Source organism: Rhinoderma darwinii, chromosome 1 (genome assembly GCF_050947455.1).
Source record: "Rhinoderma darwinii isolate aRhiDar2 chromosome 1, aRhiDar2.hap1, whole genome shotgun sequence".
NCBI lineage: Eukaryota > Metazoa > Chordata > Amphibia > Anura > Rhinodermatidae > Rhinoderma > Rhinoderma darwinii.
Genome location: NC_134687.1, coordinates 15,239,288 through 15,259,643, shown reverse-complemented (window position 1 = coordinate 15,259,643; position 20,356 = coordinate 15,239,288). Strand labels below are relative to the sequence as shown.

Below are 20,356 nucleotides of genomic sequence, written 5' to 3'. Positions count from 1 at the left end.
TATGTTACTCTATGGGGCCGTGCAGACTGTCAGTGATTTTCACGCAGCGTGTGTCCGTGTGTCCGCTGCGTAAAACTCACGACATGTCCGATATTTGTGCATTGTTCGCGCATCACGCACCCATTGAAGTCAATGGGTGGGTGAAAATCACTCCCAGCACTTCCGCAGCCGTATAAACTATGAATGAAAACAGAAAAGCACCGCGTGCTACAAACAGAGTGTCATAATGATGGCGGCTGCGCGAAAATCACGCATCATACGCTGCTGCCACACGGAGCTGTTATGGACCTTTTGCATGCACAAAACGCCACGTTTTTTCGCTCGCAAAAAGCACACGCTTGTGTAAATCCGGCCTTAGGGTAGGAACACACTAGGCATGAACACTGCGGATTTTATGCAACACATTTTATTGTGGATAATCCGCAGCGTATTACAGTCGCAGCAGAGGGGATGAGATTAGAACAAATCTCATCCACACGCTGCAAAAAAAATGGACCTGCAGTGTGGCTTTTGGCTTTTTAAGCCGCAGCATGTCAATGTATTCTGTGGAATCGCTGCTCCTCTGTTGCGGAAATGCTGCGGTTCTGCCGCAAAAATCACACATGAGGAAAAAAAAAAAAGGCACTTTTTAAAATTTATAAAAAAGTTTAGACTTACCCCGGCCGTAGTCCTGGTGACGCGATCCTCTATTCTTAGCGCAGCTCGGCCTCCTGTCATGACGTTTCATCCCATGTGACTGCTGCAGGTCACATGGTCTACAGCGTCATCCCAGGAGGCGGGGCTACGTTCAGAAGAGAGAGATGCGTTACCTAAACTACGGCCGGGGCAAGTCTAAACTTTTTTTCCCTGCACCAAACCTGCGGCACTATTTGGTGCGGTTTTGCTGGCGGAATTCCCTGCGGCTACCGGGGCGGATAAGCTGTGTCGTTTTACTCAGCATATCCGCCTAGTGTGTCCCTTATGATGTCGCTCCTGGAGCTGCTGCCGGTCTCTAAATAGGAAGTTGGTCCAGTAGAATTTGGAATTATTATTTTTTGTGAACCAGCTTAAAAAAATACAAAACTTTTGTGTTAGGGCCTGTTCACATCACCGTTCGCTTCCGCTCCGGGGTTCCGTCTGAGGTTTCTGTCGGGTGAACCCCGCAACAGAAAGTGAAAGTGACAGCACAGCTTCCGTTTCAGTCACCATTGATCTCAATGGTGACGGAAACATCGCTAATGGTTTCCGTTCGTCACCATTCCGGCTGGTTTTCGGACGGAATCAATAGCGTAGTCGACTGCACTAATGGTGACTGAAACGGAAGCTGTGCTGTCAATTTCACTTTCCGTTGCGGGGTTCACCCGACAGAAACCTCAGACGGAACCCCGGAGCGGAAGCGAACGGTGATGTGAACAGGCCCTAACACAAAAGTTTTGTATTTTTTTAAGCTGGTTCACAAAAAATAATAATTCCAAATTCTACTGAACCAACTGCCTATTTAGAGACCGGCAGCAGCTCCAGGAGCGACATCATAAGGGACACACTAGGCGGATATGCTGAGTAAAACTCCACAGCTTATCCGCCCCGGTAGCCGCAGGGAATTCTGCCAGCAAAACCGCACCAAATAGTGGCTCAGGTTTGGTGAGGCGTGTCCGCTGCGGGAATCCTGCAGGAAAAAGAAAGTTTAGACTTGCCCCGGCCGTAGTCCTGGTGACGCATCTCTCTCTTCTGAACGTAGCCCCGCCTCCTGGGATGACGCTGTAGACCATGTGACCTGCAGCAGTCACATGGGATGAAACGTCATGACAGGAGGCCGAGCTGCGCTAAGAATAGAGGATCGCGTCACCAGGACTACGGCCGGGGTAAGTCTAAACTTTTTTATAAATTTTAAAAAGTGCCTTTTTTTTTTTTCCTCATGTGTGATTTTTGCGGCAGAACCGCAGCATTTCCGCAACAGAGGAGCAGCGATCCCACAGAATACATTGACACGCTGCGGCTTGAAAAGCCAAAAGCCACACGGCAGGTCCATTTTTTTTGCAGCGTGTGGATGAGATTTGTTCATATCTCATCCACTCGGCTGCGACTGTGATACGCTGCGGATTATCCACAATAAAATGTGTTGCATAAAATCCGCAGTGTTCATGCCTAGTGTGTTCCTATCCTAAGGCCGGATTCACACGAGCATGTGCTTTTTGCACGCGCAAAAAACGTGGCGTTTTGCGCATGCAAAAGGTCCATAACTGCTCCGTGTGTCAGCAGCGTATGATGCGCGGCTGCGTGATTTTCGCGCAGCCGCCATCATTATGACACTGTCTGTATGTTTGTAGCACGCGGTGCTTTTCTGTTTTCATTCATAGTTTATACGGCTGCGGAAGTGCTGGGCGTGATTTTCACCCACCCATTGACTTCAATGGGTGCGTGATGCGCGAACAATGCACAAATATCAGACATGTCGTGAGATTTACGCAGCGGACACACGGACACACGCTGCGTGAAAATCACTGACAGTCTGCACGGCCCCATAGAGTAACATAGGTCCGTGCGAGGCGCGTGAAAATCATGCACGTTGCACGGATGTATTACACGTTCGTCTGAATAAGCCCTAACAATAGGCGAAGTTCACAGAGGTTTTTGGCCTTGATATTGACTCGGACGCTGCGTCAGAATCAGCACCAAAAAACTTCCAAAACCGCATCCCATTGATTTAATCTGAAATCAATGGGAGCCAGTTGCGGAAAAAAGAAAAAGCAGCACGTCCTTTCTTGCCGCGGTTCCGCCTCTGACCTCCCATCGAAATCAATGGGAGGCAGAAAATGCATTTTTCGCTGCGTTTTTTGTCTGCTGTCCTCAATCGCCGCGAGCAAAAAACACAGCAAAAAAACGCGGCAAGATAGTGTGGGCAGGTCAAAATCTGCCTCAAAATTCTTTAAGGAATTTTGAGGCAGATTTTTTTTTGCCTGCAAAATACTGTGTGAACAGGGCCATACATAAACAGCACTTTGAGATAATTGACTCACCGTGTCAGAAGAGCTGCTCCCACTCCAGTCCTCTTCCGGCGATGTCTTCCAGGCGAGGTCTTCGGTCCAGACGTCCAGTCCTTCACCTCCAGCCAGGCTCCAGGTAAGTTTTGTCCATGTGTGTCCGCGGCTGCGCGGGTGCGCGCGCGGCCGATCGCGGGTGCGCGCGCGAGCGGTCTCCAGTGCGGGCGTTCGTGGGTGCGCGCTCGCGAGTGCGCACGCGCGGGAGTTTCCTTGTGCGCGCGATCGGGTGCGCGCGATCGGGTGCGCGCGCGGGCGGACTGTTTGACGGCCCCCCATGACGAGGGGAGGGGGCCCGCAGCAGCAGCAGCAGCTCACGACATTCTTTTGGTGAAAAAAACGGGCCCCATTACAGGGGCCCGTTTTTTCCTACCAAAAGAATGTTGCGGCAGTTGCCGGGCCCCCCTTTCAGTTAGGTTTGGCCGGGCCCCTCACACCACTACCCCTAATACCCCCCTGATGGCGGCCCTGATTGTTATAGTAATGTAGTATTGTTATAGTAATGTAGTAGTGTTATAGTAATGTAGTATTGTTATAGTAATGTAGTATTATAGTAATGTAGTGTTATAGTAATGTAGTGTTATAGTAATGTAGTAGTGTTATAGTAATGTAGTGTTATAGTAATGTAGTGTTATTATAGTAATGTAGTATTGTTATAGTAATGTAGTATTATAGTAATGTAGTGTTATAGTAATGTAGTGTTATAGTAATGTATTGTTATAGTAATGTAGTATTATAGTAATGTAGTGTTATAGTAATGTAGTGTTATAGTAATGTATTATTGTTATAGTAATGTAGTGTTATAGTAATGTAGTATTGTTATAGTAATGTAGTATTATTATAGTAATGTAGTGTTATAGTAATGTAGTGTTATAGTAATGTAGTAGTGTTATAGTAATGTAGTGTTATAGTAATGTAGTATTATAGTAATGTAGTGTTATAGTAATGTAGTAGTGTTATAGTAATGTAGTAGTGTTATAGTAATGTAGTATTATAGTAATGTAGTGTTATAGTAATGTAGTATTATTGTAACGTAGTATTATAGTAATGTAGTAATGTAGTATTATAGTAATGTAGTGTTATAGTAATGTAGTATTATAGTAATGTAGTATTATAGTAATGTAGTATTATTGTAACGTAGTATTATAGTAATGTAGTATTATTATAGTAATGTAGTGTTATAGTAATGTAGTATTATAGTAATGTAGTGTTATAGTAATGTAGTATTATAGTAATGTAGTATTATTGTAACGTAGTATTATAGTAATGTAGTATTATTATAGTAATGTAGTGTTATAGTAATGTAGTATTATAGTAATGTAGTGTTATAGTAATGTAGTATTATAGTAATGTAGTATTATTGTAACGTAGTATTATAGTAATGTAGTATTATTATAGTAATGTAGTGTTATAGTAATGTAGTGTTATAGTAATGTAGTGTTATAGTAATGTAGTGTTATAGTAATGTAGTGTTATAGTAATGTAGTGTTATAGTAATGTAGTGTTATAGTAATGTAGTATTATAGTAATGTAGTATTATAGTAATGTAGTATTATAGTAATGTAGTGTTATAGTAATGTAGTATTATAGTAATGTAGTGTTATAGTAATGTAGTATTGTTATAGTAATGTAGTATTATAGTAATGTAGTGTTATAGTAATGTAGTGTTATAGTAATGTAGTATTATAGTAATGTAGTGTTATAGTAATGTAGTATTGTTATAGTAATGTAGTATTATAGTAATGTAGTATTATAGTAATGTAGTATTATAGTAATGTAGTGTTATAGTAATGTAGTATTATAGTAATGTAGTGTTATAGTAATGTAGTGTTATAGTAATGTAGTGTTATAGTAATGTAGTATTATAGTAATGTAGTGTTATAGTAATGTAGTATTATAGTAATGTAGTATTATTGTAACGTAGTATTATAGTAATGTAGTATTATTATAGTAATGTAGTGTTATAGTAATGTAGTGTTATAGTAATGTAGTGTTATAGTAATGTAGTGTTATAGTAATGTAGTGTTATAGTAATGTAGTATTATAGTAATGTAGTATTATAGTAATGTAGTATTATAGTAATGTAGTGTTATAGTAATGTAGTATTATAGTAATGTAGTATTATAGTAATGTAGTGTTATAGTAATGTAGTATTATAGTAATGTAGTATTATAGTAATGTAGTGTTATAGTAATGTAGTGTTATAGTAATGTAGTATTATAGTAATGTAGTATTATAGTAATGTAGTATTGTTATAGTAATGTAGTGTTATAGTAATGTAGTGTTATAGTAATGTAGTGTTATAGTAATGTAGTGTTATAGTAATGTAGTGTTATAGTAATGTAGTGTTATAGTAATGTAGTATTATAGTAATGTAGTATTGTTATAGTAATGTAGTGTTATAGTAATGTAGTATTATAGTAATGTAGTATTATAGTAATGTAGTAGTGTTATAGTAATGTAGTATTATAGTAATGTATTGTTATAGTAATGTATTGTTATAGTAATGTAGTATTATAGTAATGTAGTATTATAGTAATGTAGTATTGTTATAGTAATGTAGTATTATAGTAATGTAGTGTTATAGTAATGTAGTGTTATAGTAATGTAGTATTATAGTAATGTAGTATTGTTATAGTAATGTATTGTTATAGTAATGTAGTGTTATAGTAATGTAGTGTTATAGTAATGTAGTGTTATAGTAATGTAGTGTTATAGTAATGTAGTGTTATAGTAATGTAGTATTATAGTAATGTAGTATTGTTATAGTAATGTAGTGTTATAGTAATGTAGTGTTATAGTAATGTAGTATTATAGTAATGTAGTGTTATAGTAATGTAGTATTATAGTAATGTAGTATTAGGGCATGACCACACATGGCGGAATTCCTCCGCAACTGTCCGCATCAATGCCGCACCTAATCCGGGTTGCGGATTACGGCTGCGGATCTGCACAAAATGTGCAGAAAATTGATGCGGACTAGCTGCTGCGGACTGCGGGAAAAGTGCTTCCCTTCTCCCTATCAGTGCAGGATAGAGAGAAGGGACAGCACTTTCCCTAGTGAAAGTAAAAGAAATTCATACTTACCGGCCGTTGTCTTTATGACGCGTCCCTCCTTCGGCATCCAGCCCGACCTCCCTGGATGACGCGGCAGTCCATGTGACCGCTGCAGCCTGTGCTTGGCCTGTGATTGGCTGCAGCCGTCACTTACACTGAAACGTCATCCTGGGAGGCCGGACTGGAGACAGAAACAGGGAGTTCTCGGTAAGTACGAACTTCATTTTTTTTTACAGATACATGTATATTGGGATCGGTAGTCACTGTCCCGGGTGCAGAAACAGTTACTGCCGATCGCTTAACTCTTTCAGCACCCTGGACAGTGACTATTTACAGACGTCTCCTAGCAACGCTCCCGTCATTACGGGAGCCCCATTGACTTCCTCAGTCTGGCTGTAGACCTAGAAATACATAGGTCCAGCCAGAATGAAGAAATGTCAAGTAAAAAAAGCAAGACGCATCCGCAGCACACATGACATGTGCATGACAGCTGCGGACTTCATTGCGGAACTTTGAATCTCCATTGAAGTCAATGGAGAAATTCCGCCATGAGTCCGCCACTGCTCCGCAACAGACAGAGCATGCTGCGGACACCAAATTCCGCTCCGCAGCCTATGCTCCGCAGCGGAATTGTACGCATCGTGTAAACGAACACTGCTAAATTAAAGTGAAAGTCAATGTAGAAACGGCTCCGCTGCGGATTAACGCTGCGGAGTGTCCGCAGCGGAATTTAAGTGCAATTCCGCCATGTGTGAACCCGCCCTTATAGTAATGTAGTATTATAGTAATGTAGTGTTATAGTAATGTAGTATTATAGTAATGTAGTATTATAGTAATGTAGTATTGTTATAGTAATGTAGTGTTATAGTAATGTAGTGTTATAGTAATGTAGTGTTATAGTAATGTAGTATTATAGTAATGTAGTATTATAGTAATGTAGTATTATAGTAATGTAGTATTATAGTAATGTAGTGTTATAGTAATGTAGTATTATAGTAATGTAGTATTATAGTAATGTAGTATTGTTATAGTAATGTAGTGTTATAGTAATGTAGTGTTATAGTAATGTAGTATTATAGTAATGTAGTGTTATAGTAATGTAGTATTATAGTAATGTAGTGTTATAGTAATGTAGTGTTATAGTAATGTAGTATTGTTATAGTAATGTAGTGTTATAGTAATGTAGTATTATAGTAATGTAGTAGTGTTATAGTAATGTAGTATTATAGTAATGTAGTAGTGTTATAGTAATGTAGTATTATAGTAATGTATTGTTATAGTAATGTATTGTTATAGTAATGTAGTATTATAGTAATGTAGTATTATAGTAATGTAGTATTGTTATAGTAATGTAGTATTATAGTAATGTAGTGTTATAGTACTGTAGTGTTATAGTAATGTAGTGTTATAGTAATGTAGTGTTATAGTAATGTAGTATTATAGTAATGTAGTATTGTTATAGTAATGTAGTGTTATAGTAATGTAGTGTTATAGTAATGTAGTATTATAGTAATGTAGTGTTATAGTAATGTAGTATTATAGTAATGTAGTGTTATAGTAATGTAGTGTTATAGTAATGTAGTATTGTTATAGTAATGTAGTGTTATAGTAATGTAGTATTATAGTAATGTAGTAGTGTTATAGTAATGTAGTATTATAGTAATGTAGTAGTGTTATAGTAATGTAGTAGTGTTATAGTAATGTAGTATTATAGTAATGTATTGTTATAGTAATGTATTGTTATAGTAATGTAGTATTATAGTAATGTAGTATTATAGTAATGTAGTATTGTTATAGTAATGTAGTATTATAGTAATGTAGTGTTATAGTAATGTAGTGTTATAGTAATGTAGTGTTATAGTAATGTAGTGTTATAGTAATGTAGTATTGTTATAGTAATGTAGTATTATAGTAATGTAGTATTATAGTAATGTAGTATTATTATAGCAATGTAGTATTATTGTAATGTAGTATTATTATAGTAATGTAGTATTGTTATAGTAATGTAGTATTATAGTAATGTAGTATTATAGTAGTTCAAATAACTAATTGATTAACAATACTCTTTTTGTATCAAATTTGAAAGTAATGCGGCCGTCAACTTCACATTTTTTCTATGTGCGGCCCATTTACCCGGCCGAGTTGGAGACCCCTGATTTAGAGGATATGTCTATACAGAAGACCACACACTTGCTCTTCTGTATTAACCAACAGTGTAAGATATTTGTTGAAGGGGATGCATATAATCATTTAGCTATTTTATAGGCTGAACCAACATGTGACACCTCATCGATCTAGGAACTGATAGCATCATTGAGTCCCTTGCGGATGACTTCCTTTTACTCAGTCCCTACCTGATGAATACTGTTCGCCCAGTGACTGCCTCCGTTGAGTGTAAGTGACAGGTTCCCTTTAAGGGGTAAATATATTTGTATATACCTGTCTGGGTGTTGATCAAATTTGAAGTCGAAAAACTGACTGGTAAATAATAAAACACTTGACGGCCCACAATGTTTCAGTAATTGCATTAAAAAACAATCAGGGACCAAACTCCTGGAGTCGAAATCAGAAATCAAGGGCTTAATGTAAGCAAACATGACCGATACAAGAATATTAAACATAGTGACTGTAGGTTGGGGGCAGGACCGCTCAGAGCAGGATGAAAAAAGCTCCAAAGAATAGGAAAATAAGCTGCAATTAAAGAATTGTCTTTGCGTAACACATAGATGTAGCAGAGTTGAGTTTGTCATTTGTAAAAAAACTCATAGCGATGTCAAAATGTGTCATCTATGGTTTTCCATAAGACTGCATATTATTCTACTAAGTTATTTCTGTGCAAAGGAGAAACCGTTAAATGACAAATTCAGCTCTGCTACATCATATATGGCTTTGTATTTTAGGTTGTGAGAGTAAAGTTGGGTGTTTACAATTTTATCTTTGTAGGAACAGACAGAAACTTGTATGCATCGCCATGAGCTTGAGGGGTCAACTGCGAACAAAGCCACCAGACGTTAAAGTGAATGTACATATTTTCACACTATATCATTTTTAGATCCGAATTTCTGTACTTACTAATCTCATAATATTTCTTCATAGAGGTCGGAGCTCCATTTTACTTATACTGAGCCCCAAATCTGTATAGCTTTAGCGTTAATAATAACATTCCAGCTACCTGCAGCCAACACTAGAGGGAGCTCAGGAGCTTCCTGCAGACTTTATACATTGAACTCAATAATGCCATAAGCTCCCTCTAGTGGTGATTGCAGACAGCCAGAATTGTATCATATAACATTGTGACTATGGAGGAGATTCGTAGCTCTGTATCAGAAAAGTTCTGACCGCTATAAAGATATATTAACCGGTTCAGGTCCAGGGTATTTTGAGCCTTCAGGGGAAATCAGCCCTCTTAGACCGTGTTCACACAGGACGAATACGCTGTGTAAAAGCACGCAACGTATCCACCCTGTACTCTTCAGGGAATTCTAGGCGAAAACCCGCACCAAACTGTAGTGAAGTTTTTTACCCGGAATGTTCGCTGCCGCACTTAACCAGCCTGTGATTGGCTGCAGCGGTCACATGGGATGAAGTGTCACCCTAGGAGGCAGAGGAGGAAGAAACACAGACTCCTGGGTAAGTAGAAGAGATTTTTTTTCTGAGTTGCGAACCCGCCACAAAAAACGCAACATCTGCTGTTTGTTGCTGGTTTTACCTCCCCATTAAATTAAATGGGGAAAACCCGGAACAAATAAGGAGCGTTTACGCAAATATAATTGACGTGCTGCGGAATAAAATTCTGCACCGCAGGTAGATTTCTGAACGTTTTTTTCCGCTCACGTTTTCCGCAGCGTGTGATTTGTTTTATCTCATCCACTTTGCTGCTACTTTATTATGCTGTGGATTTTCTGCACCGAATTCCATTGCAGAAAAACCCGCAGTATTAACGCAAGGTGTGAACTGACCCTCAGGCGTGGCGGAATTGCTATTGAATTCCGCTGCGTACAGTCCGCAGTGGAATTCTGCCACAGCCGGTTTTTACATTTGTTTCTATACATTTTTAATAAAGTTCGTTCAGACATTGCAGAAAATAACTGTGCGGAAATCAGGCTGCGGTGCAGAATTTTCCCTCCGCAGCATGCACTGTCTGTTCCGGAGAAGAAGCGGAATTTCACTGCGGATTTCAGCCTTTGCAATGCAAAAACTGAAATCTGTTGCAAGTCCGCTGTGTTTTCTGCAACGTCTGAATTACTTGTCAAATATGCAAATGTTGCTGCAGATTCGTTGCGTAATTGCCCAAAATCTGCACCAAGATTTGCAGCGGAAAAATTCTGCCACGTCTGAACGTGCCCTTAGGCTGGGTTCACACGTGGCGGAATTTCACTTAAATTCCGCTGCGGACACTCCGCAGCGTTAATCCGCAGCGGAGCCGTTTCTGCATTGACTTCCACTTCTATTTAGAAGTGTTCGTTTAGACGATGCGTAACATTCCGCTGCGGAGCATAGGCTGCGGAGCGGAATTTGGTGTCCGCAGCATGCTCTGTCTGTTGCGGAGCAGTGGCGGACTCATGGCGGAATTTCTCCATTGACTTCAATGGAGATTCTAAGTTCCGCAATGAAGTCCGCAGCTGTCATGCACATGTCATGTGTGCTGCGGAGCGTATTGTTTTTACTACCATGACATTTCTTCATTCTGGCTGGACCTATGTATTTCTAGGTCTACAGCCAGACTGAGGAAGTCAATGGGGCTCCCGTAATGACGGGAGCGTTGCTAGGAGACGTCTGTAAATAGTCACTGTCCAGGGTGCTGAAAGAGTTAAGCGATCGGCAGTAACTGTTTCTGCACCCGGGACAGTGACTACCGATCTCAATATACAGCAACCTGTAAAAAAAAATGAAGTTCATACTTACCGAGAACTCCCTGCTTCTTCCTCCAGTCCGGCTTCCCAGGATGACGTTTCAGTGTAAGTGACGGCTGCAGCCAATCACAGGCTGCAGCGGTCACATGGACTGCCGCGTCATCCAGGGAGGTCGGGCTGGATGCCGAAAGAGGGACACGTCACCAAGACAACGGCCGGTAAGTATGACATTCGTTTACTTTCACTAGGGAAAGTGCTGTCCCTTCTCTCTATCCTGCACTGATAGAGAGAAGGGAAGCACTTTTCCCGCAGTCCGCAGCAGCTAGTCCGCATCAATTTACTGCACATTTTGTGCAGATCCGCAGCAGAATCTGCAACGCAGATTCTGTGCGGCATTGATGCGGACAGTTGCGGAGGAAATCCGCCACGTGTGGTCATGCCCTAATAGTGACTACTATCACTGATAGGGCTTTGCTGGGGCTAGTAAAAACCAATAGCAGCCTCCTGCGACCAGTCATGTGACCGTGTCACTCTGCCGCTGACTATCCTATACACAGTGATTACTGAGCAGTGTGTCTGTGATTACAGGGAAGACAGATTGCCGGGCACCAGACGTTAGGCCAGCTTAAGCCTGCACTATATATGTTGGACCTAAAAAGGACATGGTGTCATAATATGGACATTCCCTTTAACGGCTATGCTATATTTTACGTATGTGGCCCTTTAAAAAAAAAACAAAAAACAGATGTTATTTTTGGATAATTATATAGAAATCTCACAGTTTATTAGGTCGGTGAGTTAATTATATATTGTCCCCCCCCCCCCTGCTCCCTAGCGTGATTTCCCGGAGGTCATAGGAGACATTTAGGCGCCAGACATTTTAGGGACAGAATCGTAAATCTAATGTGTAACTAGTAGATGAGCGGGGATGATACATGGGGGGGTCAGGAGGTCCCCGGTCTCATAAAGGCTACAATTACATCATGCTGCACCACTGACAGTAAACAATGTCTCCATAATAAGCTGATAATGTTATTCCCCAACATGCGGCTTTCCAGCTGTTGCAAAACTACAACTCCCAGCATTCCCTGATGGCTATAGGATGCTAAGGTATCCTGGGAGTTGTAGTCTTGCACCAGCTGGAGAACCACAGGTTGGGAAACACTGTGATTAAATTTAATCTAACATTGTTGGTTGTTAACAAGTCTTACCCGATATACAGATGTAGCAGAGTCAAATTTGTCGCTTGCCTATTTCCCTTATAGACTTAGATAAATCACTCTTAAGATAATGCGGTAAGTTTACAGGAAGTCCTGTGGAAAACTACCATCATGATATAAGAGCTCTACTATACTAACAAACTCAGCTCTGCTACATACAATATAGCAGTGTTTCCCAATTCCAGTCCCCAAGAAACCTCCAAACAGGTCATGCTTTGAGGATTTAATTCACATGGGGATCGTTACTTCAGTAACATGCACAGTGTGGGGGGGGGGGGAGTGTTACCCCTCTATGGGAGATTATTGAGATCCTGAGAGCATGACCTGTTGACCCAACCAAATAATTTAATAAAATGCAAATATTTTTGCATCAGGATGTACTTATCTTGAACGAAAACATCTCTTCATTCTTTTCGGTATCACACAATGAATTTTTCTACTTCAGAAAATCTGAGAGGAAGTAGCTATCTGACAGTTACTATTGTCAGCCATGTTAGCTCTTACTGTGCTAATTCCTCTGTCACCGGTCACCCAAAGAGTCCACTTCGTCCTCTCGACTCTCCCTGGCAGTCAATCACCAGAGATATGCTTGATAAAAATCTCTGCCTGTACAGCGGGAAGGATGATTTTGTATCAGTCACCAAATGTTTATCCGTCCATCAGGGATGTGCCCGACAGACCAGAGCCTTCACCCTCATTTAAAGCCAATAAAGTTACAAGGTCTTGTATTTTTCTTTAAAAAAAAACTATTTTATTAACAAAGAATGCTGGGTAGTGGAATTTAATGGTGACATCAGTGATAGAGGAAGTAGCTAACCTCTCTTCCCTCTCCGATTTCAATAGAAATCAATATAGATGGCAGCCTGAGACTGCATGAAAAACATAAGATTTGGGATTGGGAACAGTGTTGCAGTAACCCAACAAATGCACCCCCCCCCCCCCCGAAGATCTGGAAATAATTACAAAATGGCCACCAGTATTATGTCCATAATCTGTAATTTATAAAACCAGAATATTTTACATTGGTTATTTTTTTTTATTCTCAGACCCGGTTCTGTGAACTGTGACTATAAACAGACCCATGGCCTGCCAAAGCCACCTGGTACTCCTCCTCCTCGTTCTGATCGCCGTCAGTACGCAGCTATCACACGGGCAGCACTGGTCTCATGGTTGGTATCCAGGAGGCAAGAGAGAACTGGATATGCCGGCTTCCCCAGAGGTACGTCATCAATATACCGTTCCCCTGATGATTGTAGTATTGTACTATTATAGTGTTGTAGATTATAGTGTATTATAAAGAATACTCCATATCAAAATAAAATATGTTTCATGCTTTATATTCTGAAAAAAAAAGTCTATATATTTTAAAATGCTCTCCTGTACTTAAAGGAGAACTATATTAAGGTTCCTTTATTATATGACAACACTTCCTGTCCCAGAAAAACTATATTAACTTTCCTTTATTGTACTTGACAACCATATGACAAGACTTTCTGTACCAGGAGAACCTTATTAATGTCCCTTAATTGTACTTGACAACCCCATGACAACTCTTCCGGTCCTAGTTTTTGTTTATCAGATTGAGCCAATCAGATCACCAATCAATTTTTTCAGCTAGGAAGGCCCAGTTTTCCTATGATAACAGTAAGCTACCAGGAAGTGTTGTTGTGGGGGCACAGGACCCATTTCCATATAAGTTATTAGGGCTTTTAGATGTAATAGAGAAGGTTTTCTGCTGGGGACAACCATGTACTACAACCTCAATCATTCATGAGCATGCAAGATTCACACACCTATTATGGAGCTGGTTTACGAAAATACTTAACCCTTCACACTCCACCCTCCCTCTGTCCTCTGTGAGCGTCTGCCCCAGTAACTCCCTCCTCCTGTGCCCCCTACTGGCCGATTATAGGATGTATTTGGTATTTCTTTACTTACATACAGTATATAATAAATTGCTATATAGTTAACTTATTGATTCCAAAGGGGGTGGGACTGTGACAACTTTTCATAGTTTGTGAATGTTCAGGGTCCCAGTATTTACAGGACATTGTAGGGATCCTACATCAGCGCTCTCCATTGTCTGTATGTGGCATTCAAGTGAATGGGACCAAACTGCAATACCAGACCTAGCCTTTGCACAAGAGTGGCGCTGTTTCTGGAAGTAAGCATAATAATATAATATCATATCATAAAACCCCTTAAAATACACTGAATGTTATATTATTAGGATGCGTGTGTTTTGGTTTTGCTGTATGACATCATCTCTGTTTCATCCGCAGATCTCAGAAGAAATAAAGCTTTGTGAAGGGGAGGAATGCGCTTATCTCAGGAACTCCAGGAAAAACCTGTTAAAGAACATATTGGTAAGAATCACTTAAAGGGATGCCGCAAAATTCTTTTAATCCACCATTAATGGGACCGAGTGGGTGCCGGATTATCAAATATTCTGGATTATCAAAAAATTATATAAAACTCACTTGTATAAGAGGAATTTCCTAATTGTTTCTCTGCTAATGGTCTGCTTCTGGTCCTGCATTATGTAGCAGTTCTCTGCTGGAAACAAGCGCCGGACCATCAGGTTGTGTGGATTATCAAATGCCGGATTAAAGGAATTTAACTAGACGTCTCTTTGTTGAAAGAGAGTTTATTATTTCACAGTTTAATCATTGCAGAATGAAAAGTTCTGCAGCTTTGTGCTATACTTTGTGCTTTAATTCCTTCATGTTTTCAAGAACTCTACATGCTGTCAGTGAATGGAAATGGATGAATTCATTATTTCCATTCAGAGGATGAATACCCATCCTGATAATGTGCTACGTATACAGATGCAGTGCACATTACAGTGTATAAGATCCCTTTTCTCTTCTAATGAGCCATGTTCTTGTGTCTGGGTTTTCAATCTCTAGATGTAAACAATATTTCCATTCACTGACAGCAAGAAAATATCTTGAAAATAGTGATTAATTCCAAAGCAAAAGTTGCAGCTTTATCTATACAATAATTTAAGGTTTATTTACATAAAACTGGGGGAAAAAAACACTTTAATTATACCTGACGAGGAATATGGATGGTACGCAACGTTTTATTTGCTGCCTCTGCACAGCTTTTTGGGTAATGCCATGTCTTAAAGACGATCTATCGCCTCTCCTGACCCGTCTGTTTTAGTAATTACTTGTATTCCCCATAAAATAATAATTCTGGATCATCTTTTCTTAAAACTCTGTGCTGTGCTGTTCCTCTGTTATTCCTCCTGGAAATGTATGAATAAATTGACAACTGGGTATTACTAGTTGGGGGTGTGTCCTATACACTCTGACACTGTCCAATCAGTGCTGACAGAGTAAGACTGTGTAGGGACACGCCCCTTTGACAAGCTAAGCCAATTTATTCATACATTTCTTGGAGGAATAACAGAGGAAAAGCACAATGCAGAGTTATAAGAAAATATATTCTAGAAGTACTAGACAAGACCCTAAAATACTTTATTGTGAATGGACTTCCACACTGATCAAACATTAGCAGACGAGTTCTTAGAGGGGGGAAAAAAAATGGAGATCGGGGAGAAATAACGGAATAAGCGAAGTTTAGACAATGGCGCGCTCCACAGGCAAACAACGACGCTTTTACTAAAAATCCTATTAAAACCACATCTATTACCAGAAAATACAAACCGACAATAAAAAAAACATGTCAGCCTCCCGTATAGTGATGCTCCACCATCTTTTTATCTTCCAGGCTGATGTATTGGCGAGGCAGCTGCAGAAGAAGTGACGTTATACCGGATAATGCTACACGTTTCACCCCCGGACTCCTGTGCCATGCCTTGTTTACCATTCCCCTAGACCAGTCGGTGACCGGGCATCATTCACCATCCTGGGCTTTGTTTGCCACATTTTATGTTTTTTTTTGGGCTTTATAAGACATTCCTTATGCGCCGTATACCAGGATCCAGTAGTCCTTTTCTGCTTATTGTTTTATATTTAGCTAAAATCTCATGAGCGGAAGCCTCAGATATCCTGCGTGCTCTCGTCGCCTTCTTCATATGTTGCATTTTGTATTTTCCTGAAATTGTAAAAATAATTTTCATGTTATTTCGCTAGATGGCGCTGTGGGGTTAAAAATGGGAATTATTGAAATAAAAGCCACAGGTCATAAAACCATTGTGATCATTTCTATACAGTCCAGTATTTATAGGACAGGGGCAAGAGCGGGACAGGGGCAATTATATCACTGAGTGAGGCCTGAGAAGAACCCAACATAGGTGGAGCAACGGGTTAAATCTGAAAAACATGTGGCCACAATACATTGCAATGAGCAAATTTAAGGTAAATCTCCACCTTTTATCTTCCTGTCATTTTTAGGTCCAATATTCTGTGCTGAAAACATTCTTAATATATCTTTATATCGGTCACAGCTCAGTTTTCCTGATACAGAGCTCCAAATTCCCTGCATAGATATAGAGGTAAATGATAAAATTCTATCTGCCTGCAGTCACCACTAGGGGGAGCTTATGAGCTTACTGCATGATGATTGAGATCAATGTATAAACCAGTGGTGGCGAACCCACTATAATATGGGGCATTTAAACGTGACCTTAGATTCCATATGAGGACTGCACATGACACATTACATTCAATGTTGTAGCCAGATGCACCCCCAAAAACGGCGCAGCCATATTCCCCCAAAAATGGTGCAGCTACATGCCCACCAAGACACATGCCTCACTCTCTTGATGTTTTGCATTCTGTTTCCTACTGCCAAGTCTTGACATCAGCAGGAAGCAGCTCCACTGTGCCCCCTGCTGGCCACATTAATGATGTCTCCTCTTCTGCTCCCTCTAGTGGTGACTGAAGGCAGATCTAATTCTTTCATTTGTGTCTATGTCTCTGCAGGGGATTTGGCGCTTTGTATCAGTAAAGCAGAACCCCAACCCTTGTCCGGATTATTATATTAACAGATATAGAAGATGTAACGTGATCCAGATCTGCAGCTGTTTCTTCCCTCAGGGAGACGTCCATGGCCAGAGATAGCAGAGGCTGCTCCATCCTATATGTCAGGGGAGACAGACACACAGTGACGGATCTGCTGTGATAGTCCATGTTCTGTTATGCCACAGTCCTGAGATCATGGATAACGTTGACATGTATGTGTGTGCAGATTATATTCTAGTGATCTCCTGACAGGGGACATGCAGGGCAGAGCCTTCAATAACACAGCTGCTCGGCATTGTAAACTATGGGCTGCAGCCCAGTACTGGCCAATCCACGTTCAGTGTGTCATTATACAATTTATTTTTCATATCTGTGGATCTCCAATAAAATTGGTAAGGAATAAAGTGAAAGATGTTCAGAATCTTTCTGCATGTATTTAATTAGAACTGTGCTACCTCTGCTCTCAGAAGGTATGATATTCCCCTCCTGAAATACTCTGTACCACTGGGGCACCGTCTACATCCCCCTCCTCACATCATGACACTGTCAGTCACATACAGTCCTATCCTCACTAATATCACCACATGAGTGGACAGGTCACGGCCCCTCACTTCTCTCCTGAAATACTCTGTGCTGCTGTGGACCCTGCTCCTCCCACTATACAACTCTCAGTCTGTGATCTCCCACCTGTCTCCATCCCCCTCCTCACATCATGACATTGTCCCTGTCACATACACAGTCCTGTCCTCACTAACATCATCACATGAGAGGACACGGCTCCCCACAAGATCAGCACACCTCTCCTGAAATACTCCGTGCTGCTGTGGACCCTGCTCTACCCGCTATATAACGCTCTGTCTGTGATCTCCCACTTGTCTCCATCATGATTCTACCCGTCATGATTCTACCCGTCACATACACAGTCATGTCCTCACTAACATCATCACATGAGTGGACAGGTCACTGCCCCCCCCCACTTCTCTCCTGAAATACTCTGTGCTGCTGGGGACTCAACTCAATCCACCATGTAACTCTCAGTCTGTGATCTCCAACTTCTCACCACCATCATCATCATATGAGTGCACAGGTCACTGCGTCCACAAGGTCAGTACACTGCTCTCCTGAAGTACTCTGTGCTGCTGGGTACTCAACATATTCCACTATGTAAATCTCAATAAGTGATCTCCTACTTGTCTCCATTCCCCTCCTCATCGTTATTATATGAGTGCACAGGTCACTGCATACACAAGATCAGTACACTGCTCTCCTGAGATACTCTGTGCTGCTGGGACCCTGCACCTTTCCGTCTCAGTCTGTGACCTCCTATGTGTCTGCTTCCTCACATTACGACTATTCACCTGTAACCTGCAGTCTTGTCCTCACATGAGTGGACAGGTCAGCCCTTTCCTCTCCTAAAATACTCTGTACTGCTGTGACTTGATTGGTTACATATTTTTCTATGACTCACAAGACAAATAGGAGGTAAATGAGATGTCCTGTATTGTATGTGGTGGTCTTATGACCAGTGTTGGGATTGGCACGGCCCCCCAGTTACCCCTGAGCCTGTTATTGTTAGGGATCTGCCAGGTACTTCATCTAGCTATACTCCTGGGATTAATCAATCCACACCTGAGGCCAGACCTGCTCGACTGACACCATCTCCCACCAACCAGGGTTGCAGGCTCAGGAGTGGGAGAGCCTATCGCGGCCTGGTCTCTCGGAGTTAGCTCCGCCCCCTGCCCTTTATTACCTGCCCTGTGCTCTCCCTCAGTGCTTGTAATTCTTCTGGATTCCTGGCCTCACTGCTGCTTGCTCCAGCCTGCTTCTGCCGTGCTTCTGCCGTGCTTCTGCCTTGCTGCTGTTCTGCTTGACCTGCTTGCTTGCCCTGGCTTGCTTCTGTCTCTGTGCCTGCTCGGGTGTACTCACTTCGTCCTGGTCCTGACTGTTCGTTCGCCGCCCCGTTTCCTCGTGGCGTTCCGTGGCTACTGCCCCTTCCCTTGCGTGTTCCCTGTTTGTCTTCCTGTGCACTTAGCCAGCGTAGGGACCGCCGCCCAGTTGTACCTCGTCGCCTAGGGCGGGTCGTTGCAAGTAGGCAGGGACAGGGCGGTGGGTAGATTAGGGCTCACTTTCCCTTCACCTCCTTCCTGCCATTACAGTTATGGGGGGCAATGTTGTTGTTCTGCAGCCCACAAGGTGCTCCGCGATATCCTGGGCTAATGTGCTCATAAATGCTGATGTGTAAATACTCGTCATTAAAAAGAAACCTCTATATAATTGTGTCTAGGCGATATCTGTTCCTTGGAAAGCTGAGTGACAACCAATATGGCCGACACTTTCTCTTAAAGGTGCAGTCACCAATAATTTCCCACTCTGTTCAGTAATACAAAGTCACGTCCCCTGCTCCCAAATCACTAAGCAGACTTGTCATCCAACTGTCTCCAAAACAGATAAAATGAAGTACTGAATTTGCAAGCTCTCATTCATTCACAGACAGCAAGCAGAGATCTTGTAAATGGAAAGAAACAGAAAATAGGGTAGAAAACTGATGACAAGCGTTATATCATATTTAAAGGACATTTATGATATATCCACAGGAAATCTGGTAAATTATGTTTTGGGGTTTTGAGTGACATCGTTAAGCCCCGCCCCATTCTGACCAAGAACGCCCATAAAACTGCCCAAAACGCCCACTTTTGGGTATAGTTGCATAAACCCCACCCCTTTGACATTAATTTTACAGGACAATCCCACAAAAAAACGGCACAGTTGGATGTATGCAGGAAAATTCCTTAATCTGTCGTCCGATAGTCCAGAAAATGTGATAATCGGCGCAGATCTGTAAAATAATATGGAGTTTCACTAAACCAGAAGACGAAGCCTCAATAAAGAGAACCAATCAGGAGACTCCTCAAGACAGTTGATAATTTGGTAGCCACCTTTAATCCGGAATTATGTTGGCTCCGCCCACACAGCACTAGAACGGCAGATCATGTTGGCTCCGCCCACACAGCACTAGAACGACAGATTATGTTGGCTCCGCCCACACGGCACTAGAAGGACAGATCATGTTGGCTCCGCCCACACAGCACTAGAACTGCAGATCATGTTGGCTCCGCCCACACAGCACTAGAACGACAGATCATGTTGGCTCCGCCCACACAGCACTAGAACGGCAGATCATGTTGGCTCCGCCCACACAGCACTGGAACGGCAGATCATGTTGGCTCCGCCCACACAGCACTAGAACGACAGATTATGTTGGCTCCGCCCACACA

At 41.4% G+C, this 20,356-nt stretch overlaps 1 protein-coding gene across 5 annotated transcripts in view; it reads left to right on the top strand.

Moving 5' to 3' along the window:
* LOC142716411 (progonadoliberin-2) overlaps positions 1-17,501 on the top strand; it is a 43,924-nt gene extending 26,423 nt beyond the window's left edge. For 2 of the 5 annotated variants that reach the window (XM_075848697.1, XM_075848714.1), the window contains exons 2-4: positions 13,194-13,366; positions 14,430-14,513; positions 15,886-17,501. In XM_075848697.1, coding sequence (XP_075704812.1) covers positions 13,229-13,366; positions 14,430-14,513; positions 15,886-15,921 — 258 coding nt within the window. In that variant the 5' untranslated portion in view covers positions 13,194-13,228 and the 3' untranslated portion in view covers positions 15,922-17,501. Of the gene's footprint in view, positions 1-1,787; positions 1,842-8,339; positions 8,469-13,193; positions 13,367-14,429; positions 14,514-15,885 lie in introns of those variants that run through there. The other 3 variants (XM_075848713.1, XM_075848712.1, XM_075848715.1) reach the window with 3 other exon arrangements.
* Positions 17,502-20,356: the final 2,855 nt, after the last annotated feature.